General features: G+C 36.3%; 1 protein-coding gene and 1 non-coding gene across 4 annotated transcripts; one reads left to right on the top strand and one right to left on the bottom strand.

Annotated features, from left to right (window-relative positions):
- The first annotated feature begins 190 nt into the window (after positions 1 to 190).
- WBP11 (WW domain binding protein 11) lies at positions 191 to 20567 on the top strand. Of its 3 annotated transcripts, none has more exons than XM_004460318.5 (12): positions 191 to 405; positions 2040 to 2152; positions 2782 to 2813; positions 4086 to 4179; positions 8415 to 8611; positions 9604 to 9737; positions 9949 to 10148; positions 10795 to 10986; positions 16035 to 16136; positions 16551 to 16844; positions 18179 to 18361; positions 19539 to 20567. In XM_004460318.5, exons 2-12 carry the CDS (start codon positions 2089 to 2091, stop codon positions 19970 to 19972), a joined length of 1926 nt encoding a protein of 641 aa, XP_004460375.1. In that variant the 5' UTR covers positions 191 to 405; positions 2040 to 2088; the 3' UTR covers positions 19973 to 20567. The 3 variants fall into 3 exon arrangements, with proteins under 3 accessions (XP_004460375.1, XP_023445121.1, XP_058138810.1); XM_023589353.3 differs by having other exon boundaries at positions 252 to 411; XM_058282827.2 differs by having other exon boundaries at positions 282 to 531.
- LOC111764601 (U6 spliceosomal RNA) lies at positions 14514 to 14616 on the bottom strand. Its single transcript, XR_002797175.1, has one exon. It is a non-coding gene; the product is annotated as a U6 spliceosomal RNA (small nuclear RNA).
- Positions 20568 to 25202: the final 4635 nt, after the last annotated feature.

Raw genomic sequence — 25202 nt, 5'->3', positions numbered from 1 at the left:
CTAGCGTGAGGGGCAGGACAGACTTCCCGTCAACCAATCAGATATCTGTCCCGCTTCCCTTTTATTATCCCTATAGGACTTGGGAAGTGTCTCTAGACGGGGAGCCTTCGTGAGGAGGGCGGGCTCTTAGCAGACAACCAATCAATTCAGTATTGTATTGGAGCGGAAGCAACCCTGGTCCTGGTGCTACTGGGTATTATCGACCGGCCCAGGACAGAGAAACGCCAAGAGACCTGCGGCCCAAAGGTACCGGAAGTGACGTAAGGATGGCGGAGGAGCGCGAGGTTTCAAGATGGCGGTGGCTGAGGGCTGACCGAGGGGCCGAGGTGAAGACCCCTACAAAGTAAAAGAGGCCAGAAACCGCCCATACCTCGCCTCTAGAAGTCCCGGGAATTCAGCAGAAGTGTGAGTGTACGGATGGTTCCGCTCCGCTTCTTCACTTCTCCCGTCCCTTCTTCGATCCCGCACGGTTGCCTCGGAACGCCAGGCCCCTCTGCCCCGCTCTTCCTCGCCGCTGTTGGAGTCTCTCAGGTCGCGAACTGAGGGATCCCGCGGCCTGAAACTGCTGGGTTTGCGGTACTTGAGCGGCCGGCTTCATCCGGCTGGGTTAGCGACGCCTCTTGTGCACGTTGACCGGTTGTCCTAGGTTTGACACCTTCTTGCAGCTCGAGTCAGGGTCAACCGCCGTTATGGTTTCGGCAGTTGCTGCTGCTGTTGCCGACCTGGACCCCGACCCGCTGCAGCCTCTTTGGCTGATTAGAGTTACGACGGTTTGCTGGCCTGATTCCCCCACGTCTCTGTTTGACTTAGTGAGGGCAGACCAGCCTCCAGGGGGTTTTGTAAAGATTCAGTATAAGTCGTGTCGGTTTTATGTTTTAGTTGGAGAGAAGAGTTAAAACACGAGCGTGATGATAATTGGGAGAAGAAAGCAAAAGAGATGGAGGCCATCGAAGATATGGGAGCTTCTGTTTGCACTCAGTTTGCTTGTTCCTTCCCCCTCACCGTTGTGGGGTTTTTGTTGTTGTTTTCTGTTTTTTTCCTGAGAAAGTAACACTGACAGGCCAAATTCATTGCTGCTAGAACAGTTCTGCAGCATCTAGCAGAAATCAGGTCAATTGAACATTTGCTGAAAGAGATATTAATTGTAATCAAGTGGACTGACAAAGCCTTTATAAAGGAGAAGAGTGAGGATATCTTATATAATCCACCAGAAATTTACCTCATGATTACCCCTTCCACTCTTTTAGTGCCGATTTTCTAAAGAGAGGAAATTTGTCCATGTTAATCATTGGAGAGTTTCACAAAGTTAGACCTCATTCATTTGAAATAGAATAAGAAATTTAGATTAACAAATTTTCCCTCAGACACAATTATCCCAGTCAGGTACTTTAAAAAATACAAATCAGGAATCAAACAGGTACTAGTAAGGAAAATATATATCAGTGAAAATTGAAGTTTATGAAAGCTCCTTTACATAGTACTAATTTTGAGTACTTGCATTTTTAATTGAGAATCAAAACTAAATATAAATTAGAAATAAATTTGAATTAAGTTAATGAGTTTTTTACTGTCTCAGGGGTGTGGGAGCATACATACCAAGAAAAACTATGCAGAGACATAGGTGAGCAGGCTGTTTGTCTTTTAGCCCAGATTTCATTAACCTATTTTTTTTCATACTACATGTAAATAAAGGGAGGATATAGGGAAATGACTAATGAATGGCTTCCCATGTTCATGGTTTGTGCCTTGTTGTTGAAACATTTTCTGGTTGTTTTTTTTCTATCAACAGTCAATGTTGTGATGGGATTTTTAAAAATTAATTAAATTGGTGATTTTCTAATGAGCATTAAAGATCTAATTTTTCGTTGGCAGGAAAGTTGAGGCCATTTTTCTTGGACACTAAATTTGACTTTAGAGAAAAAACAGGATCTCAAAAAAAAAATCAAGAGTATTACTTGTCAGAGATTAGTTAGGGACTCTAGAAAGGAAGAAATTTTATAAATACAGGAAAATATAAGCTATTTCTTTTGTCTCTTCAGGTTTTGTGTGTTTTTTTTTTTAAACAAGTAAACGATACAGATTTTAAACATGGGACGGAGATCTACATCATCCACCAAGAGTGGAAAATTTATGAACCCCACAGACCAGGCCCGTAAGTATCCACTAATTGTGCAGTGATAAAGCAAATGTTAAGAAGTGGCAAAAACTGCAGGCATTGGGGAATCTATTTCATTGTGACATAAGGGCAAGATCAGCAGTGATAGAAATCAGTTGTATAAGGTTAACCAGTGTTCTTCTGGGTACGTGATTTAAACTTTAAAGATGCAAAAAATCAGTATCCATATGACATTTTAAGTTTGATTGATTTGCAGGGGCAGTTAAAATTGGCTTAAAGCTTTCTTTTTGGACAAATTAGCTTTGTAAGCTCTCATTTAGTATATTATGCTATCCTTCTCCTTCAGACTCTAAATTTTTAAGAAAGTTAAAAATGCCTCAGGAATTTTTCGTTGTCACAGTTACTTTTGGCACCCTAGTAAGTAGTGGCCAGGGATGCTGCTAAATATTCTACAATGTGAGACAGTCTCCCACAACAAAAAATTATTCAGACCCCCAGTGTCAGTGGAGCCACAATTGTAAAACCCTGCTATAGGTTTTTAAAACTCGGATATTATGTGTTCTAACCTAAAATATGGAAATTAAGGTCCTTTCAGGGTGAAAGTTGTATAAAATGGAAACAGTAATAATGTTCATGAATTTAAAGTTTTATTTCTCACTTTTTAGGAAAGGAAGCCCGGAAAAGAGAATTAAAGAAGGTATAGTTTCACAAGCATCTTATGTTACCTTATGTATTATTTGGCATATCTTGTTATTTGGGATTAATGAATTTCAAAATAACATTTCCAATTATTTGCTAGAAAATATACTTTATTGCTTCTTATGACAAACTATAAAATTTACTAAGTCAAAGTACTGTAATTTGATGGAATAACTTTGTAGATAAGTTCACAATGGGTTATAATCTTTTGATTACCTTTTTCAGTGAGTTAAATACTTTTGAAAATAATTCTTTTTTGCTGTTTATTAAAACATAACTGCCTTTGTTAAAAGTTGCCAAATTAGTGGAAGGAAGTAAAGGTAGAGCAAAAGAGCTTTGTAAATTCATCTTCTTGAATAGGTAACTGGCATTTTTGGCAAAGCTCTTCTGAAGAGTAAAAAAGAATTTATTTTTTAATGTCATTCTTTATAGCACATTGAAGAAACTCAGATGTTTAATAGTTTTTCTCATGTTTTCTTGTTTTATTGTTTAGCATTAAACCCTGAAAAGCTTTAATCTAATAGTTTTAGAATTTAGTTGCAACCTTTGTTTAAAAAAAAGAAACTTAAAAAATAAGTGTTGGGAAACGGACTTGGCCCAGTGGTTAGGGCGTCCGTCTACCACATGGGAGGTCGGCGGTTCAAACCCCAGGCCTCCTTGACCCGTGTGGAGCTGGCCCATGCGCAGTGCTGATGCACTCAAGGAGTGCCATGCCACGCAGGGGTGTCCCCCGCGTAGGGGAGCCCCACGCGCAAGGAGTGCACCCCGTAAGGAGAGCCGCCCAGCGCGAAAGAAAGTGCAGCCTGCCCAGGAATGGCGCCACCCACACTTCCCGTGCATCTGAGGACAACAGAAGCGGACAAAAAGAAACAAGACGCAGCAAATAGACACAGAGAACAGACAACGGGGGGGGGGGGGGGGGGATTAAATAAATAAATAAACCTTTAAAAAAAAAATAAGTGTTTTAAGTAAGTGCTGAAGAGTTCACAGAGTTGAAATAATTCTCTCCTAAAAAGCATATTTCATAAATAACATTTTATCTTTTTGACAAAAATTGAAACTTTTTTTAAAATTCGTTTTTATTTTTTGTTCTAAAACATTTGGGAGCAAAAATATTACATAGCTCTGTTTCTGGTTACTAAAGCAAATAGTCATAAATCAAGGAGTTGGTTGAACTGAATTTAGTTTAACTAGATTCTTAAAGCAAATTAAAATAAAAATTCATGAATGTCCAAACTCTTCACATTCTGCACTTCTTTCATTTTTTAAGAACAAAAAACAACGCATGATGGTACGAGCTGCAGTTTTGAAGATGAAGGATCCCAAGCAGATTATCCGGGACATGGAGAAATTGGATGAAATGGGTAAGAATTTAATAAAAAGGCTAGATTTTTCTAGCAGGTGTAACAGATACACAGTAGGTAATTACTGAAACAGCCGTGGCATAAGAAAAACAGAAAAGCATGGTACAATTTAACACTAGTGTCGGAGAATGGTGGGGGTGGGCTATTGCAAACAGGAGAATCCATGTCCTAAAATAGGAGGAAAGCTATTTTTAGCTTCAGCTAATTTTTGTTATGCAATAATGAAACCCAGTTTGGCCAGCTCATTTCTTGAGAGAAGACTGAAATTTGATTTATGAAATCACCTTTTATGTCATTGTTGTTTGTTTGTTTGTTTTCCTGTCTACTTATTGCTTTTGGTTTTTGCTGGATGTCTCTTCTTTAGGAGGCACTAAGGACCAAACCAGGGACCTCCCATGTGGGAGTCAGGTGCTCAAATGCTAGAGCCATATATGCTCCTTGCTCGTTGTCTTACTTGTTGTTTTTGCTTGTTGTCTGCTTGTTTGTTTCTGTTTTGTTTTTTTAATGTTGACTGCTACCATATAAATCTAAATATTAGGCCACTATGAATTAAGGCAATTTCCCATTTTTCCTGTTAGGTTGCCATGAATATAAGACAGTTTCCAAGTTTTCCAATGAGAAGAGCCAGAGATAATTTGTCCATTTTGTAAGGATGTAAAAAAACTACTAAATGCTTAAAATCAAATTATATAAAATATATTGAGTCCTCCACCCCTTTTTCATATTTCATAGGATAATTTTATTGTCAGCTCATAATGCATCTTGACTATCACTCACTGCTTTGTCATCACTAAAATCATGTGAGATAACTGCATGTTACCCTTTCCTTGCATTCTTAAGTTGCTTGAGAATTGTCTGTATAGTACTGCCACTGAAATTTTATCCCAACTCAGAAATATCCATTCTCTAAACTTCAAAACATTTGTGGTTTTCTTGTCATTTTTTAAATGAATGTTTTCAAGCATGCAAAAATAGTTAAAACCTATGTGCTCTTTAGCTGTCAAGTTTTTGCCAATCCTATTTCTTCTGTCTCCTGCCACCTTTTTAAAATTGCATTTTAAAGTGATATTTACAAGTTTTGTTTACAAAGATACCCAAACAAAAATTCTGCGATTAACTGAAAACTAAAGTGAGTGTAAGGGATACAGTGGAACCCCTCAATACAATAAGTGCAGTTCAGAATTTCAGTCATAATCAAATGTGGGATTATGGTATCACAGGGTTTTAAAAGTAATGTGGGAGAGCTGCATGATCCCAAATCTTTCACAATTCATCTGTTAGTGGTTCCAGTTGTTACCTCTGGTCTGAATACCAGTGAGGACATAGGGTGATCCAAAACTGATTTATGTTATTGTAAGAGAAGATAATAGTAAATAGTAATAATGGGAGCTTATTAAGTAGTTAACTCACTCTGCACCAGTTTTTTTGTTCCACATGCTTTTTTTTTTTTTTTAACTTAATCTTCACACCCTTTTAGGGTAGCTGTATTGTCTCCATTTTACAGATTTGAAAACTGAGGCATAGGGAGGTTTATTTATTTACTTATTTATTAGGCAGCTTTTCCAAGGTCACACTGCTGTGAAGTGGCAAAGCTGCCATTAAAACTCAGGCATTCCCTTTGAAATCAAATACATAGAAATGCAGTGTGGGATTTACTTTGCTTTAAATTTAAACTTGCTTGAAAGTGTTGCCGAGCATTTTCGATGCATTAATTACACCTCAGCAGTATCTCTCAGTCAGGGATACTCCATCTCCTGATAGCTAAAGATCTGTTCAGTGTTCCAGAAAAGAAACGTTCATCTTTAAAACAGGTTGTGTTCAAAAACTGAGTTACAAGCTCGATTCCCTAACTGGGCACATTTATGTTAGGCACACAGAAGGAAAATAATGAATCCCAAGTATTGCTTAGGGAGGAGCGTAATCATTAGAGTAAAATGTAATTTTATAGATTTGGGTGGAGATAATCCTTCTAAATATAGAAATTGCTTATAGTCTCATCATATCTTAGGAAAAAACAAATATGTTTTTTTCTCTAGGTATGTATAGAAAACCAATTTTCATAACATCTTTAGAATCAGAGTTAATTTGTGATGGGCCTTGTTCTCACCTTGTTAGTTTGCTGATACAAGTGTGGACCTCCTGGTGACTTCAAAAGGAATTTGGACATGGATCAACTCTGTGAGACGCAAATAAGTTCAGATTTTAGAAATATGTTTTTGGCAGTTATTTTTAGCTATTATACTCCAGTATAACTATAAAATATCAAACGTATCTTATTCACATAAAATCAGTAATTCAAAAATATGGTATCCTTTTTACCATATTTAAAATAAAATGCGTTAGATTTTGCCACTAAAATATAGAGGCACACCATTAATTAAATTTAATAATTTTCAAAGTTAGTTTAGAAATGAAGGTCATAATTATCAAGGCCTTATGTGGGATTACGCAGCAAATGTTGGGGGGGGGGTTAGTTACAGTTATATAGTTAAAACCAATTTAGGTAGTCTCGATGAGCTCTAAATTTTATAATTATGTAGATAAAAATAATTTTAAAATGCTGTCTTCCTTGATTTGTTTTTGCATTTATACATACTCTCCTTGCTACCTATTTGGTGAGGCAGCCAAAATAAAGAATAAAATTTGGCCTATTAAAAAAACAAAAAAAACAAAAAACAGGCATTTTAACACTTTATTTCATTAGGTTACAGTTGAAATAGTATAATATAAAAGTGTACTTCGCGGATTTGAATAAATCAAGGTTAATAGTTAATATGATTGGGAAAGAAGGTAAGCAAACTTGTTATTCTTCAAGGGAATACTCTTCATTAAGGCTATGCTTAAAGTTTATAAAACTCAACACAAACTAAGCAGAAAAGAGCATATATATATTGGCTCCCATAATTGGGAAATCCCAGAGGGAAGCCAACTGCTCTTTATTAGCTTCCTTCCATACGCTGATAGAAACTTATCTTTCCGATGTAAGGTAGGGTGTGTGTGGCATTAGTGGTGGCTAGGAGTCAGGTCATCAGTGGCTCTAGATTTATTTTATCCCTATTTAACACTTCCAGAAAAGAATGTGAGAGCTTCTCTCTCCCACATCTATATTTGAAATCCCACCAAGTCAAAAACTGGCAAAGGGCATGGGGGCTTGGATTGACCCCAGACAGTCTTGGGTCTTGTGCTAACCCCATGTTGACACATGATCAGTTGAAGAGAGCAAGCATTGTATGATAGCTAGACAAAAATGATGAGTCCATTATAAAAATAGTATTTAGGTGCCTATGATGATCCAGACACCACTGGATATTTTATGATACCACTTAATCATCACAGCTTTGTTTTGAAGTAGTTGATATCATTTTTCTAGATGAGGAAACTGAGACTCAGAGTTCAAGTAAAGTACCCAAGATCTCAAACTAAATGAGGGAGGCATTATGCAAACCCAGGTCTGTCCTGAACTGCACTATATCAAATTTTCAGCATTGAGGAATGTCTTAATTTGCTACAGGGCTGTCAAAGCAAAGTACCAGAAATGAGTTGGCTTTTATAGAGGGGATTTATTTGGGGTAAAGGATTACAATTCCAAGGCCATGAAATGTCTAAATCAAGACATCTTCAGAGATGCTTTCTTGCCAAAGTCAGCTACTTTTGGTCCTGGTATCCTGCCACATGATGATCAGGCATATGGCAGAGCTCATCTCAGCCTTGAGCTGCTCCAGGACCTCTCTCAGCCTCTTGGGCTTTCTCTGTTTTCCTGCGGGCCTCCCTCTCACATGGTAGGCCTCCCTTTCTCTGTGTATGTCTCTCTGTATCTCTGTTTATATCAGACCCAGCAGGAGGGCAGAGACCCAAGCTGGCTCACACCTCATTGATGTAGTCCAATCAGAGGATCTTAGCTCAGCAACATAATCTTTTGCTTTTTGGAATTCATAAAATAACTTCAAACTGTCACAAGGAGTGAAAATTTATCTTTATTACAGTGATGATGTTTAAGTAATATTTCTCAGAAAAGGTAAAACTAATGGTCATTTTTAAAGGGTTGAATTTTTAATGTTTAGTTGTTTTGAGTAATATTGAAAAGAATGTATCTGAAAAACTATGTATCTCGTGTCTTGAGCTCTTATAAAAATTTTTAGCATAGCAGGAGGTTTTATGAAATTACATAACCTGTTAATACATAGATGAAGTGATCTTTTTGTATGTTTCATTCTATAACCTGCTTTTACTCTCAGAATTTAACCCTGTGCAACAGCCACAGTTAAATGAGAAGGTGCTGAAAGACAAACGTAAAAAGCTGCGTGAAACCTTTGAACGTATTCTACGACTCTACGAAAAGGAGAATCCAGATATTTACAAAGAATTGAGAAAGTTAGAAGTAGAATATGAACAGAAGAGGGCTCAACTTAGCCAGTATTTTGATGCTGTCAAGGTAATCAGATTTCTTTTAATAGATAAACTAAAAGTCATACTTAAATTTGCTTTCAAAAGGTAAATAGAATTGATCATGTTGAACTTCCTCATGATAATTTCATCAGTAGGGTAATGAATAAATACTACTCAGCAAGAAAAAGGAATGATACTGATAAAACAGCATGGATAAATCTCAGAAAACATGTTCAGCTCCTTTCATAGTTCTAATTCCATTAGTATGAAATCTAAAACAGACAAAACTAATTTATGGAAGAAAACTAACAATGGTTGCTTTGAGACAGATCAGGGATTGATTAGGAACAGGCATAAGGGAACTTTCTGGATATATGGATTTGCCAAAATTTACTTAATTTGTACATTTCATTATAAATTTTGCTTCAGAATTTTTTAATGTAAGAAAAACTCCTAATGGTTTAATTTTTTTGTTAAGTAGGCAGTATGGCCCCCATTTTACAGTTAAGGAAACTATGATGAAGTATTACAGTACAACAATGAGGTGGGGGAGAGATATAAATTAAAAAAAAAAAAAGTATTATAACTTGCTCATTGTCATACAGCTAGTACATGGTAGAGATTCACCCCAGACCATAATTTTGAGCTCAAGTACTTTATCACTGAAAATATACTATTTCTAAGTTTGGGTTTTGTTTTGTTTTATACACATACAGTGTTCTTCTAGCCAGAATATTAAATAGGATGGCTTTGATGTCAAATTCTTTTAAACTTCTCTAAACAGCTTTTTCAAATCATTTATAAAAGAGAAACAAATGATAATAAGGGGGAATAAAACAGCTTTTAGAGAAGATAATTGCAATTCTTTTACAGTCTTTGGAAGTAATGACTTGAGGTTTTTCATTCTTGTTTTGGTTTTTGTTTTTTGTTTTTCATAATTAGAAAGCAAATCCAGGTTAATAAAACAGCTGACATTGATTTTAGTGTTTTGTGGATTACTCTTTTATCAATACTATTGAAAGATTATCTATATTTCAGAATGCTCAGCACGTGGAAGTTGAAAGTATTCCTTTGCCAGATATGCCCCATGCTCCTTCCAACATCTTGATCCAGGACATTCCACTTCCTGGTGCCCAGCCACCTTCCATCCTTAAGAAGACTTCAGCCTATGGGTAAGACAGCAGTAATATAGTCAGAGTATTTATTAAAAGCCCCTCTTATCTGTCCAGTGCCAAAATTATTGCAGTGGGAAATAAAAGACAATGTGGCTGTAAACATTGCCTCATTTGATTAATTGAAAAATATGAAATCCCTTGAAAATTGTTTAGAAGGTATTAAATATCTCATTTCTGTTGTATAATTACTGTAAAATTGTCTTTGCAGACCTCCAACTCGGGCAGTTTCTATACTTCCTCTTCTTGGACATGGTGTTCCACGTTTGCCCCCTGGCAGAAAACCTCCTGGTCCTCCCCCTGGTCCACCTCCTCCTCAAGTCTTGCAGATGTATGGCCGTAAAGTGGGCTTTGCCCTAGATCTTCCTCCTCGTAGGAGAGATGAAGATATGTTATATAGTCCTGAACTTGGTAAGGGGTGGCTATGTTTCTTTTGCTCTTAATCTTTCCACTGTCAGTTTTTGTGCTGGCCTGGTTTAACATATTGTTGACTACCCTTAGAATTTAGGAAATAAAGGGGGCTATTAGGTAGATTAATATATACAGATGGATACCTGATATTATCTGCCCAAGTCAAGTAAAAGCACCATGCATAACAAAGTATAGAAATGTTTCTTGCATTTTAAATTAGGATCTCTTAGAGATGTCACTTTTTACCAGTCTCTTAACACTTGGACATCTGTTTCCCTTTCAGCTTTATGGTCATCAGATTAAGGTATCCATGTATGCAGTCAGTGATTATATGTGTATATACATAATTGTTTCTAAATGGAATTTGTTTTCAATTTTGAACACTTTTTTTTAAATCTTACATTACCAAATGGGAGATTTTAAAACTATTGCCAAATGGAAATATGGCCAAATTATATAGATATACAAAAATTTGTTTGAACAAATAAGCTGCTATATTCTGAGTTAAGTAGTGAACATATGTTTTTCTTACTTCTGGCTGCCATGTAGTGGAAGGCAACTATGCTCACCACTATACCACCAACACACCAAGTAGTGGAGAATCCAGTCATGCTAGTTCTTCCATGCTCCCTTCCCGCTTTTTTAGCTCAGCGAGGTCATGATGATGATGTTTCCAGCACCAGTGAGGATGATGGCTATCCTGAGGACATGGATCAGGATAAGCATGATGACAGCACTGATGACAGTGACACTGACAGATCAGATGGAGAAAGTGAGGGGGATGAATTTGTGCACCGTGATGATAATGAGAGAGACAACAATGAAGAAAAAAAGTCAGGTATGTGCATATGAAAGCTCCACAGTGTTGATCAATAGGTCATAAGTAAAAGGTCCTAATTTATTAACAGATCTGTGAAAGTAATTGTGAGCTCTTTGAAAGCAGGGATCCTAGCTCTCTTCATTTTTTTAAATATATTTTTTGTTGAATTCATACATGAACATGAATAAACAATAAGTGTATAGTAAAGATTGTGAACTTACAAAATAAACATACATAACATCATATAGGGGTCTTAGACATTACCCCTCCACCAACACTTTGCATTGTTGTGAAACATTTGTTACAAACGATGCAAGAACATTGTCAAAATAGTACTACCAACTAGAGTCCCTGTCTTACGTTTGGTGTATTTTTCCCCAACCCACACTATTTTTTAAAAATATTTTTTTATTACAGAGGTTGTGAACTTGCAAAACTATCATACACATATGTAGCTTTTCCATACAACACCCCTTCGCCAGCATACCGCACTGGTGGAACATTTGTTATAGATTATGAGCTAATATCATCAGACTATTACTAACATCCATGGTCCATAACGTACATTTGGCACACTTTTCTGTACACTTCCATTGTCAACACAGTACATTTTTGGCATTGATGTAAGAATTTTATGGTATTGGCTGTTAACCATAGTTTTTAGGTCACATCCATTGTAGTTTTCCCATGTTAGTTTGAGGAGGTCCCTTTTATCCATGTTTTCTTCAGTTGCTTGTTCTTTTGTTGTAAGGTTTAAGAATCCACCACCCACCACCAGGTCTTGAAGATGTTTCCCTGCATTTTATTCTAGGAGCTTTATTGTACTTGCTTTTATATTTAGGTCTTTGTTCCATTTTGAGTTAATTTTTGTATAAGGTGTGAGATAGAGGTTTTCTTTCTTTCTTTTGGCTATGGATATCCAGTTCTCCCAGCACCATTTCTTAAATAAACTATTTTGTTGCAGCTGGGTGGGTTTCACAGGCTTGTCAAGAATCACTTGGCCATAGAAGTGAAAGTCTATTTCTGAACTATCAATTCAGTTCCATTGGTCTGTGTGTCTATCTTTTTGCCAATACCATGCTGTTTTTACCACTCTATCTAAGTCATATGATTTAAAGTCTAGAAGTGAGTATCTTCCAACTTCCCTTTTCCTTTCTAAGATGGTTCTGGTTATTTGGGGCCTCTTACCCTTCCAGATGAATGTGATAATTGTGTTTTCCATCTGTTTAAAAAATGTTGGTGGAATTTTTATTGGGATTGTATTGAATCTGTATATCAGTTTGGGCAGAACCAACATTTTAATGATATTTAGTCTTCCAATCCATGAGCATGGAATGTTGTTCCAATTATTTAGGTCTTTTTTCTTTTAGCAATGTATTATAGTTTTTGGAATACAAGTGCTTTACATCCTTAGTTAAGTTTATTTCTGAATATTTGATTCTTTTGGTTGCTATTGTAAATGGAATTTTTTTCCTGACTTCCTCCTCAGATTGCACATAACTAGTGTATAGAAACACCACTGATTTTTGTATATTGATCTTGTATCATCACACTCTAATGAAATCATTTATTAGCTCTAGCAGCTTTGTTGTAGATTTTTCAGGACTTAATGTACAATCATATCATCTGCGAATAGTGAAAGTTTTAATTCTTCATTTCTGATTTGGATGCCTTTTATTTCTTTTTCTTGCCTGATTGTTCTAGCTGGAACCTCTAGCACTATATTGAACAGCAGTGGTAACAGTGGGTATCCTTCTCTTGTCCTGATCTCAACAGGAAAGTTTTCAGTCTTTCACCATCGAGTATAATGTTAGCTGTGGGTTTTTCATATATGGACTTTATCATGCTGAGAAAGTTTCCTTCAATTCCTATTTTTTGTAGTATTTTTATATAAAGAAAGGATGCTGTATTTTGTCAAATGCCCTTTCTGCATCAGTTGATAAAATTGTGTGGTTTTTCTTCTTTGATTTAGTAAAGTGGTGTATTATGCTGATAGATTTCTTGTGTTGAACCAGCCTTACATGCCTGGTATAAAACCCACTTGATCATAATGAATAATTCTTTTAATGTGTTGATGGATTCACTTAGCAAGTATTTTATTGAGGATTTTTCCATCATATTCATTAGAGAAATGGGTTTGTAATTTTCTTTTTTTGTAATATCTTTATCTAGCTTTGGTATTACGGTAATATTGGCTTTATAGAATGAGCTTGGTAGCGTTCCTTTTTGTTCAATTTTTTTAAAGAGCTTAAGTGAGATTGGTATTAAATCTTTGAATGCTTGGTAGAATTCAGCTGTGAAATTGTCTGGTCCTGGGCTTTTCATTTTGGGGAGCTGTTTGGTGACTGTTTCAATCCCTTAACTTGTGATTGGTTTGTCAAGGTCTTCTATTTCTTTTCGGGTCAGTGTAGGTTGTTTGTAGGTTCCTAGGAATTTTTCCATTTCATCTACATTGTCTAGTTTTTGGCATAAAGTTTTTCATAGTATCCTGTTATGATCTCTCATTTCTGTAGGTAATGTTCCCCATTTCATTTTTTAGTTCATTTATTTGCATCTTCTTTCTTTTTTCTTAGTCTAGCAATGGGTTTGTTGGTTTTGTTGATATTTTCAAAGAACCAACTTTGGTTTTGTTCATTCTTTTTTTTTTTTTTTTTTGTTCTCAATTTCATTTATTTCTGCGCTGATCTTTGTTATTTCATTCCTTTTATTTGCTTTGGGATTAGTTTACTGTTCTTTTTCTAGTAACTCCAGCTGCGTAGTTAGGTCACTGATTTTAGCTCTTTTTTAATGTAAGCATTGAGGGCTATAAATTTTCTTCTTCACACTGTCTTCATGGCATCCCATAGGTTCTGATATGTTGTATTCTCATTGTCTTTTGTCTCAAGATATGTATTGATTTTTCTTGAAATTTCTTCTTTGACCCACTGATTATTTGTGTTGTTTAATCTCCATATATATGTGAATTTTCCCTTTTTCTGCTGCTTGTTGATTTCCAACTTTATTCCATTATGATCAGAGAATGTACTTTGTATTTCTATTTTGAATTTATTGAGATCTGCTTTGTAATGCAACATATGGTCTATCCTGGAGAAAGATCCATGAACACTTTAAAAAAATGTATACCCTGCTCTTTTGAGGTGCAGTGCCCTGTATATGTCTATTGGGTTTAATCCATTTATCATATTATTCAAGCTCTCTGTTTCTTTATTGATCCTCTGCCCAGGTGTTCTGTCCAATGCTGAGAGTGTTGTATTGAAGTCTCCTGACTATTATGGTAGAGATGTCTATTTCTCCCTTCAGTTTTGCCAGTGTTTGCTTCATGTATCTTGGGGCATCTGGTTAATTGCATAAATATTTGGTTAGGTGCATATATATATAGTTATTTCTTCCTGGTGAATCATCCCTTTTATTAATATGTAATGCCCTTCCTTGTCTCTCATAACAGTTATGCTTTTAAAGTCTGTATTTTCTGATAGACTTATTAGCTCTATTCATTTTTATATCTCTAAAACTTCAAAGTTTTCACATATAGTAAGTAGCCAGTATTTAATATGGAATGCATTACGAATTTACATTTCATCCTATTTCAGAGGCCATGTCAGTCTTCTCTGTATCACTGTAATTCTAGTACATGTTGCCAAATCAAACATACATTGGGTTCGTTTGGTTTTTTAAAAACCTTCTTTTGAAGCCCTTTGATTTTTCTTTGTTCATGTTATCTTAGAAGAGCCTGAACCATAATTATAATTTAGGTACATCTGTGAATGAAATTGAGGTGGTTTCATGGGAACATTGTGTCCATTATGGATGTGTTTATTTGATTATTACAGATTCAGACTAGGTTAAATAAGGGTGATTATGGACATTGAATCAATAAAATTTTAAGCATCTATTAGAGAGTTGTAATAGGCACTAAACAAATGAAATAAGTATGGTATACTGTTCTTGCACTAAAAGTAATACAGATGACTCACCTTATAATTTCTTGGATTCTTAAGACAAGATTGTTTTTTTACGTTCTAGATTTTACATATCTAACTGTATGGTGGTTCTGACACATTTCAGTAGTTTTAGAACTTCTTTTGGGATTATTTTTGTATCCTACAATGCAGTCTTCAGTAATTATAATGATAAATTTTTCTCCTGATAGTAATTAAGAATCACATGGTTCCAGTAAAGCCAACAGGTTGGATCAAAAAGGTGGTAACAAAAAAATACAGAGGGTTCTTGGGTGGAACTCAGACTGGAAAATACAATCCTCTTAAGAACCACAGCAGTTCTGTTGCTCTCAGGGATTTTATGGTCTCCTGCCTGTTGTATTTTGCCCTTTCTCTGCAAGCTGGTTTTCCTTATATATTTATCAGTGCGGACATACTGAAAATGGCTGTCCCAACTATGATTTGACATCCATTCTTTCAGCTAATAATATAGTGAGTTTTTACATCAATGGCTTATCTATTGTTGAATCATCGTGCATTTCTGGCATCAACCCTATAAGCCTATTAATGGTTTTTTAAAAACTGTTGGATTCAATTTGCTTCTATTTTATTTGGGCCAGTAAATTAGTTTGATATTAGGTTTTTACTAGCTTCATGAGTTGGATAGCATTCCATCTTTTCCTGTCTTTTAACAGGAAAGTTTCTCTAACTTGAAAGATTGAGTCAATTCCCTCATAAAATTATTTGGGCCAAGTGCCTGTTAGAGTCTTTGACTACCATTTCAATTTATATGTTCTTGTTTTATCACTTCTTTTAGTAGTTTTAGTAACAGAGTTCTAGGAAATTATATTTCGTAGATCTTAATTATTTTAATTTGGGTTTTCAATTTTATTGGCATAAGCTTATTAATAGTAGTCTCTGAATTTTTAATTTTTTCCATAGCATGTATTTACCACTAGTTGACACTTCATTTACTAGCCTTAGTGTGGCTTTCTCCCCCTGTAGTTGTCTACTGCCATCTAGTGGCAGCAGTCATATCTGGTACTTCATAGTGTTGGTTACACAGTAAGCATTTACTAAATTTTGTTGATTCCCTGTCCCCACCACATCCCTACTCCATCCCTTTAGGTCTGAGTGTACGATTTGCAGATATGCCTGGAAAGTCAAGGAAAAAAAAGAAGAACATGAAGGAACTGACTCCTCTTCAAGCCATGATGCTTCGAATGGCAGGTAAGGCAGAACAAGAATAGTGAACTGTCTTTTGATATTTTCTTGTGCCATTTGCTTTATGTATGTACATATTTAGTATCTCAGCAACCCTGCAATAAATAATAAAATCTTGTTTTTCAAAAATTATGGCTTGTAGACATTAACATAGGTTGCCCAAAGTTATACAGCTAGTAGTGGTTGAGCTAGCATTTAAATCCAGGTCTGCCTTATTCTAAAGCCTGGATTCAATCTACTACGCTAGCATAGCATATCTGCTAGCATGGATGAGTAGAAAACTGTTTGACTCTTCCACATCTATTGAAAAAGACTATTTGGCCATAATTTTAAGAAAGCATGTATCAGTCATATTTCTGTTCTGTAGACTGTACAAAAAATGAATCAACTCTACTTAACCTGGTTTGAAATTTCTTTCAGGTCAGGAAATCCCAGAGGAGGGACGAGAAGTAGAGGAATTTTCAGAGGATGATGATGATGATGATTCTGATGATTCTGAAGCAGAAAAGCAGTCACAAAAACAGCATAAAGAAGAATCTCTTTCTGACGGCACATCTACAGCTTCTTCACAACAGCAGGCTCCTCCACAGTCTGTTCCTCCTTCTCAGATACAAGCACCTCCCATGCCTGGACCACCTCCTCTTGGACCACCACCTGCACCACCTTTACGGCCACCTGGACCACCTACAGGCCTTCCTCCTGGGCCACCTCCAGGTAAGCACTTACATAGTGTGAATAAATGTTCAAATTAAATGAGGTTAGAGAGCAGAGCCATTTCAGCAGATATCATATGTCATGGGTATTGATATTTTTTGTTGCTTCCTAGTGTAGCTAAGAAATCAAGAATTCTGAAAGGAGAGGTGAAATGTGCTCATTCCTAAAACATGGTTTGCCACTCATTGCACATCTGAAAGCACCCTGTTTTTCTCAAAAGCTCTTTTTTAGGATTTTTTATTTCTGATTATAGCAGACAGAAATTTGAGCATATGTCTGAAGCTTTCTTTAGTACTTTTTTTTAAGATTTATTTATTTATTTCCTCTTCCCCCCCACCCCGGTTGTCTGTTCTCTGTGTCTCTTTGCTGCTGCTTCTTCATCCACTTCTGTTGTTATCAGCGGCATGGGAATCTTTCTTTTTTGTTGCGTCATCTTGTTGTGTCAGCTCTCCATGTGTGCGGCACCATTCCTGGGTAGGCTGCACTTTCTTTCGCGCTGGGCAGCTCTCCCTATGGGGCACACTCCTTGCACGTGAGGCTCCCCTACGCGGGGGAACCCCTGCGTGGGCAGGGCACTCCTTGCGCGCATCAGCACTGCACATGGGCCAGCTCCACACGGGTCAAAGAGGCCTGGGGTTTGAACCACGGACCTCCCATGTGGTAGACGGTCGCCCTAACCACTGGGCCAAGTCTGCCGCCTAGTACTACTTTTTCATATGCTTGGTCGACCCTGTTCTAAATTGGTGAGAATAGGATACAGTAAATACTGTGTCATGCTTTTTTTAGAATGGGAACATTTGGATTTCACTGTAATCTTTATAGTTGAAGAAAACAGTGATCAGTCTTTATTTTGTAAGGTCTTTTGCTTAAGAATATTAAAGCCTTTGCAGTTTGAAACAGCATATAGAACCTCTTAGCTGTGTATGATTCCTGTCCCTCATCCTAAAATCAGCCTATTAAGTTTCCTTAAATTGAGTTCTGATTAAAGCAGAGTGGTACTTGTCTATATCTTAATGAGTTTCAGGTTATAGTCCAGACTCAACTTGTACTAGAACCATTTAAGATGTCCTCTCTTTTTTGTGTATTTCCAGTGCAAAGCTGTGATTATGTTTTTTTGTCAGTGCCAGGAAATAAGAGGGAAAGGATCTATAAAACATTCAGCACCCTATCTCTGGTGCTTAGATATTTGTTGAGTGAAATCTATTCCTGCACATGTTTCAGTCAATCTTTGAAGTTATCTGAGTTCAGGTTAAATCAAACTATACTGGAGTTGCTTTTGTGCCAGTTATTACTTCTTGAATATTTGACTTTGATTTATATTTTTCCCTTTTCAGGAGCTCCTCCATTCCTGAGACCACCTGGAATGCCAGGACTCCGAGGGCCTTTGCCTCGACTTTTACCTCCAGGACCTCCACCAGGCCGACCCCCTGGCCCTCCCCCTGGTCCACCTCCCGGTCTGCCTCCTGGCCCTCCTCCTCGGGGACCTCCACCAAGGCTACCTCCCCCTGCACCTCCAGGTGAAGCTTTTGAGTTCTGTGACAAAAACTTAGTCTAAAGTATATATGTCATCTGCCCTGAGACATATTTTCACATTTCAGTGTCCTGAAATCAAGGAATATCTTATAATCTGTTTGTTTAAACTGGTTTGGGCCTGATTGAAATTGAATTCTTGGAGAAGGGATTTGCATTTGATACTGCCTGTCACTTGGGGAACTTCTCCCAGCCAGAGACCACTTGGATTATATTCTTATTTGAGATGTTTTTTAGGGCTCTCCTTGTAATTGTGAATTTGCCCTATTAATCAGCATGAGTACAAACTGTAAAGTTCAGAATCACAGGGGAGATTTTCCCTCTCTTTACCCAGTGCCAGGATTTAGACATATAGGTTTCCTTGTGTTCTCATATGCGGCAGGTGTTTCTGGTTTATAACAATGAATGTCCTGATTTAATGTGAAGGTCTCTTCTTAAGCTCCGCATCTAGGGCTTTCTTTCTTTCTTTGAGGTATATGGAATGATAATGCATCTGTGTCATCAGTAATGGCATCATAGATATCATGAAATATGATACTTTACATTTGATCTTAAAAGTGGCATATGGAGAAAATTTTAAATCTGCATTTTTTGATATATGATGAGTGTCTGAACCATCAATAATACATGCATTCTTCTTGAATAATCATGACATTATAATTAGCAGCGTCTCTAATTCCTAGTACATGTGCATTTAATGACTGTTACTGGTTGGAGTTATATTTCCTGCCCACTGAATTATTTTTCTGGGTATTGGGGGTATAGAAATAAGTAAAGGGATCAATCTCCCAGCCTCAGATGCAGTAGCATCTCCCTATACAGCTAAAATATATATACTACATATAAATAAAATTTGAATAGGACTTGAAACCAGTTTGTGTCAGTTTTAAAGTTTTAGAATAGTACACTATTTAAGGAGGGAGAAAAATAGATTATTGTAATTATAGGAATACACACTGAAGGTGAATATTGTTTTATAATAAAATATTCCTTATCAGAATATTCTTCCTGAATTTCAGATAACAAGCAACATGAAGTTCAGCTTGTTTTCTGTAAATTGCTGCCCATTTAAGAAAAATTGTCAACCTATGTTTTTTTACTATCCGTAATAGTAATTCAGTTTTAATAGTTCTTGTGTTCATTTTGCCTATTTTCTTCATTTAGGTATCCCTCCACCTCGTCCTGGCATGATGCGCCCACCTTTGGTGCCTCCACTTGGACCTGCCCCACCTGGGCTTTTCCCACCAGCGCCCTTGCCTAACCCAGGGGTTTTAAGTGCCCCACCCAATTTGATTCAGCGACCCAAGGCAGATGATACCAGTGCAGCCACCATTGAGAAGAAAGCCACAGCAACCATCAGTGCCAAGCCACAGATCACTAATCCCAAGGCAGAGATTACTCGATTTGTGCCCACTGCACTGAGGGTACGTCGGGAGAATAAAGGGGCTACTGCTGCTCCCCAAAGAAAGTCAGAGGATGATTCTGCTGTGCCTCTTGCCAAAGCAGCCCCCAAATCTGGTCCTTCTGTTCCTGTCTCAGTGCAAACTAAGGATGACGTATATGAAGCTTTCATGAAAGAGATGGAAGGACTGCTGTGACAGCTTTTGATACGATTACAGGCTTCTGTTCACTTCAGTGGTTCATGGAAGAAGAGGCTCTTGTTAAGGATAGGTGAAAGAGCTACTTCCACTGTCAGGGTGTTTTCTAATTTCAGTGCAAAGAATATCCTAAAGTTTACCCTTTGTCAGAATTTACTGCATATAAGAGAGGGCATTTCATTGAGAATAGATTGACTATTGAAGCAATGCTGCTAACATCCATTCCCTTTCATATCACCATTTCCGTCCCATTTCTTTTCCTCTCCAGTTCTTTTGAAACATGTGACCAGGGGGATCTTAGTTACTTATTTGTTTTCACTCTCCTCTCTCGTGTGCTGTGGGCACTGGAGTAGAGATTCTGAGGAAATGGTTTATTTACCCCATCTTGGCTTTTGGGTTTTGAGTTATTTTAAGTATTTTCGTGTAAATATTTTGTAATATTTTACTTGTAGTGGAATGGATCACAATGTCATTTCCTAATACAAAGCAGGATTCGTGGGAAGAAAATGTACAATTCTTTGATTAAACTATTTCCCACTGACCTAAACTTTGAGTGCTTCATGGAAAATAAATAAATAAATGTTCTAAACCAACAGTCCTCTGTATTACTGGTAATGTATAAACATGTTATCTATCTTAGGGGCAGGAAAAAAGAAGGTATTTAGAACTTGGATTTAAGGACTACTATTTCTGGTGCAGAATGAGAATCTTAATGAATCTCCCTCTCTCCCTCTCTCTCATTTAGGATAGGCACACCTATTCTTACTTTCCTCTGAATTTTAAATGGCACATAACCCTAATTCCAATTATTTTTACTGTAATATATATAGGTCAGTGGGTGAACTGATAATTTCACCATATTTAGAATTATTCCCAAATACATGGTCTTTAATATTCTTAATATTCTTGCTTGAAATTTACATTCTTTCTTGGAGAGATTTGTCTCCTGTTAATCTCAAAGTAAGATAAACTCTTAACAGTTTATCTTAAAGGCCTTTCCTAATATAGCTAGTTTTGTTTTCTGAATATTTTTTTAGTAGTAAAATCTGAAACATTTGATATATCAACTGCATTAATGATTTCATAAAAATGCCTGCTCTGATCAGATCACTGCTATGAAATTTAAGCTTGTTCTCAATCTTCAGTCAGGTATATAGATTTGTTATTGTTCCTTATCAAAGCATCACTTCATTACACATCAGTTGCCCCTTCACATCATTTTGAAATTCCTTTTACTCTTTTTCAAACTGGGCTATAAGGTTTGACAGGATGTGAATAAAGAATTATCAGGGTAATACACTTTGCCATGGCATGGGATCAGCATAAAGCCCTAGCTGATAACCAAGCTTCTGTTTAGTTTCAGTTCTCATTTTATATATTCTAGTTTGTGATCCTCATTAAAATATATCCTTGTATAAATATAGTCGAGGGAGTGGTGATATTTTTGTAATCTTTTTTTATTACATACCTGAAATTTTCTTGGTAAGAAATGGTTTATGAGCCAAAGCTTTATTGAAGGACTTCTGGGTCTCAAAGCTGCAGCTGAGCTGAGCTGCAGATAGAGGGGGAAATGTTCTCAGCTTTATATTCCATGAAATCAGGGCATTTAGCAAAGGTTGGAGCTGGGAATTCTGTGAATCCAAAATAACTGCCTTCCTATTTCAGTTCTCTTGTAAGAGGGCCATGCACTTTGCCTGTGAAGAAAAGTAGAGGTAGGATAGAGAGCAGATGGCTGAGGACTGGGTGCATGCTGGTGTTTCGCTTAACATATTCGTTTTGCTGAGGAGTAACAGTAAGGGAGAGGTTGAAGAATGAGGATAATTGATGGAAGGAGATAACCGAGGACTTAAGGGGACATGAATCCTTTTTCTTAACTTTATTAATGTACAACTTGGAAAAAAAAATTTGACAGCAATGTATATGCCATGTGCCAACAAAGACATACGCATTTTACCTTTGTAATTTTTATGTTAACTTTAAATGAGAGGTTTTTAAAAATGGAAATATTTTTTCTGTAAGTTAAAAATACTAAATATTAACTCTTGTTTAATGTTGCTGCAACCAAATACAGAAAACATTTTGATTTTAAAGTTTCCAAAGTCTGCAAAGAGAAAACCATGGATGATACCCAAATAAATATTTTTTCTTGATATATCATCCCCAAAACGGTACTTCCTTAGGTATCTTAAGCTTAAAAACTAAGCTGTCTTCTATTGGAATTTACCATAATACATCCATATTTAGTAAGATTTATACCACATTTGCAGGAGATAAATAGCCCACGTTGGAAAATTAACATTTCTAAAATACAGTGAGAAAAAAAGCGTTTAATAATTTTTTATCACAAAAATTCTTTGTGAAGAAAATTAAAATAATAGTCTTTATATCCATGGAATCTTAAGAAAAATAAGTACAAAAAAGACAAGAATTAACTGCACTATTATCACTGTACCAGTAACTTTGACTGCAAGAAAATGGGAGAGTGAAGTACAGAAAGAAGGGAAGTGGCTGCCAAACTTCAGGTAGGGATAGGGACAACAAATACAAGTACAGGTGTGCAATCCTGTCAAGTTTTATAAAGTACAACACCCACAAATGAAAAGGCTATCTTATTTTCATGAATACTAAACTTTTTTTCTGAAAGTGATACAGGGTTCCATATTTAAGAGACTTAATGCAAAGAAAACCATACCTTTGAAGAATTCCTCTTGGCTTTCTTGAGTGAGGAAGGAATTAAAACAGTACAAATCCACAGAGTATAGCTACTGAGACCATTCTTGCGAAGTAAGATCACAGAAGGTATTTTTAAATCTATACTTATATTCTAAAAGTTTATTCATAAAATACATGTTCATTAAAAAAAATTTGTTAAAAAAACAAAAAGCAGCATGAAAGTATCAGTTATCATGAAATTACTAGTAAAGCAACATCAGTTACTTAAATAAATGCTTTGTGGGTTTCTGTTGTTTCTAGCAATAGAATGAAGCAGGGTTCAACAAACTTTCTTTAAAGGGCCAGACAGTAAATATTTTTTTGCTTTGCAAGCCATACAATCTCACAACTACTCAACTCTGCCTTTGTAATGTGAAACCTGCCATAGAATATATAAATGAATTGGTATGTCTGTGTTCCAGTAAAACTTTATTAAAAAGCAGACAGTGGGCTAGATTTGGCCCATAAAGCTATAGTTTAATGACCAAGTCAGAAGTTTACTTGTTCAGACTGGATTTTTCCCAAAAACTATTGATGCCTATTACTCCACAACCATAATCTGAAGCTGTATTGCAAAAGTGATCCCCAGTTTACTTGGAATGTGCAGTTATATGCTTATTAGAACTGTTCATTTAGAATTTAGGTATTACTATTATTACACCTCTTTTGGGTTTTAAATCTCTCCAGAGTTGCATGTAGATAGCTTTTATTTCTGTACATTAAAAGTAATCTAGTTAGAAAATATCTAGAGTTAAAAAGAGGAAATAGAAATGTATTTTTTCATGCACATTTTGATGCACATTTCATTAAGTTTATTGATTAATTTCTTACAGTGGTTATAATCATTTGATTTAGAGAGGGGGAGGCATTCATTATTGATATACTATAGGGGCCTTTTTATTCTACCCTTTACAAATTATCAAGATTGGGGACACCATAATTATATTTTTATCATGGAAAAAATGTTCAATTCCCCAACCCATAATGTTGAACAGAACTGGAGTATTTTCTTTAGAACTGCTTAAAATGGCAAATGGAAACTTTTACTAAAACGCTTGTATTTTCTTCTCTCTTGGAACTCATACACCAGTATATTGATGGCAGCTATTGTATTAAAAAATAAACCATATTTTCATATCCAAAAAAAAAAAAAACTGTTCATGTTTGGCTCCCTACAGTGAAATTTCATCCTTAAAATTCCAAAAATATTGGGTCTTCTGGGTGTGCAAAGCTCACTTTCAGCTAAGTTAGTTCTTAAACTGAGCCTTTTAACAACGACGATGATAATAAAAAAATATTTACTGTCTCCTATGTGAAAGGGACTGTTATATCCTGGAGCTTCAATGAATAACAACAGGTGTAGTCCCTGCCTAAGGAGTTTACTGTAAGTAGAAAGATGAAGATCAAAATAAATAGTACTATAGAACTATTGTGACTAGTAATGGAAGAAACTGTAGCATTGATCTGGAGAAAGCGGCCAAGGTAGTTGCTGAGGGCAGGGAGAGGGAAGTAGAGATGAGATAAGGGAGCATTTTCGGGACTTGGAGTTATCCTAAATGATATTGCAGGGACAGATGCTTGACATTATATATCCCGCCATAACCCACTGAAGGTATTGGGGCAGAGTGTAAACTAAATGTAAACTATAATCCATGTAGTGCAGCAGCGCTCCAAAATGTATTCACCAAATGTAATGAATGGGTCACAATGATGAAAGAGGTTGTTGATGTGGGAGGAGTGGGGGTGGGGGATGGGAAGTGGGGTATGTGGAAACCTCATATTTTTTAATGTAACATTTTTTGTGATTTATGTATCTTTTAAAAAAATTTTTATTATAAAATACATAGTACAGGGAGCTGATTAGCTCAAGTGGTTGAGCATCTGCTTCCTAGGTTCCATTCTCTGTACCTCCTAAAAAACAACAAACACAAATATAAAAAAAACAACTTTCATTGGGGAACATATATAGCTCAGTGATTTCCATGTATGACATAATAAAATAAAAATAAGTACCACTGAAAATATGTACAGAATTCTAATTGTAAATTTAGTCACATTATGAGGTTTGCATTCCATGGACAGTAATAGAAATTTTTAATATGGATAATGCTCAACAAAATCTAAAAATCTCTTCTGGAACTGATTCCATTTTTGTAGAAAATGTCTAATTCTTTAAAACCTACCAACTCATTCAGTTTAGAAATGAAAAAAACATCCATTTTTCACCCATTTGTCTATAAAGTTGAATACATGCTGTACTAGTCAGCCAAAGGGGTGCTGATGCAAATAACCAGAAACCTGTTGGCTTTTATATTTGTTGGTATTTATTTGGGGTAGGAGCTTACAGATACCAGGCCATAAAGCATAGGTTACTTCCCTCATCAAAGTCTATTTCCACATGTTGGAGCAAGATGGCTGCCAACATCTGCCAGGGTTCAGGCTTTGTGGTTCCTCTCTTCCCAGGTCTTGCTTCTCTCTGGGCTCAGGGTTCCTCTCTTCCCAGGACTTACTCTTTCCT

Source organism: Dasypus novemcinctus, chromosome 20 (genome assembly GCF_030445035.2).
Source record: "Dasypus novemcinctus isolate mDasNov1 chromosome 20, mDasNov1.1.hap2, whole genome shotgun sequence".
NCBI classification, from domain to species: Eukaryota; Metazoa; Chordata; class Mammalia; order Cingulata; family Dasypodidae; genus Dasypus; species Dasypus novemcinctus.
Note: the sequence above shows the minus strand (reverse complement) of the source record. Positions and strands in the feature narration are given on the sequence as shown.

Bases quoted from the DNA above. Each gene is read 5' to 3' on its own strand.
- WBP11 (XM_004460318.5), top strand. From the start codon at position 2,089: ATGGGACGGAGATCTACATCATCCACCAAGAGTGGAAAATTTATGAAC. The intron at 9,738-9,948 runs GTAAGACAGCAG...TTGTCTTTGCAG, and splicing joins AAGAAGACTTCAGCCTATGG to ACCTCCAACTCGGGCAGTTT. The intron at 16,845-18,178 runs GTAAGCACTTAC...TTCCCTTTTCAG, and splicing joins TCCTCCTGGGCCACCTCCAG to GAGCTCCTCCATTCCTGAGA.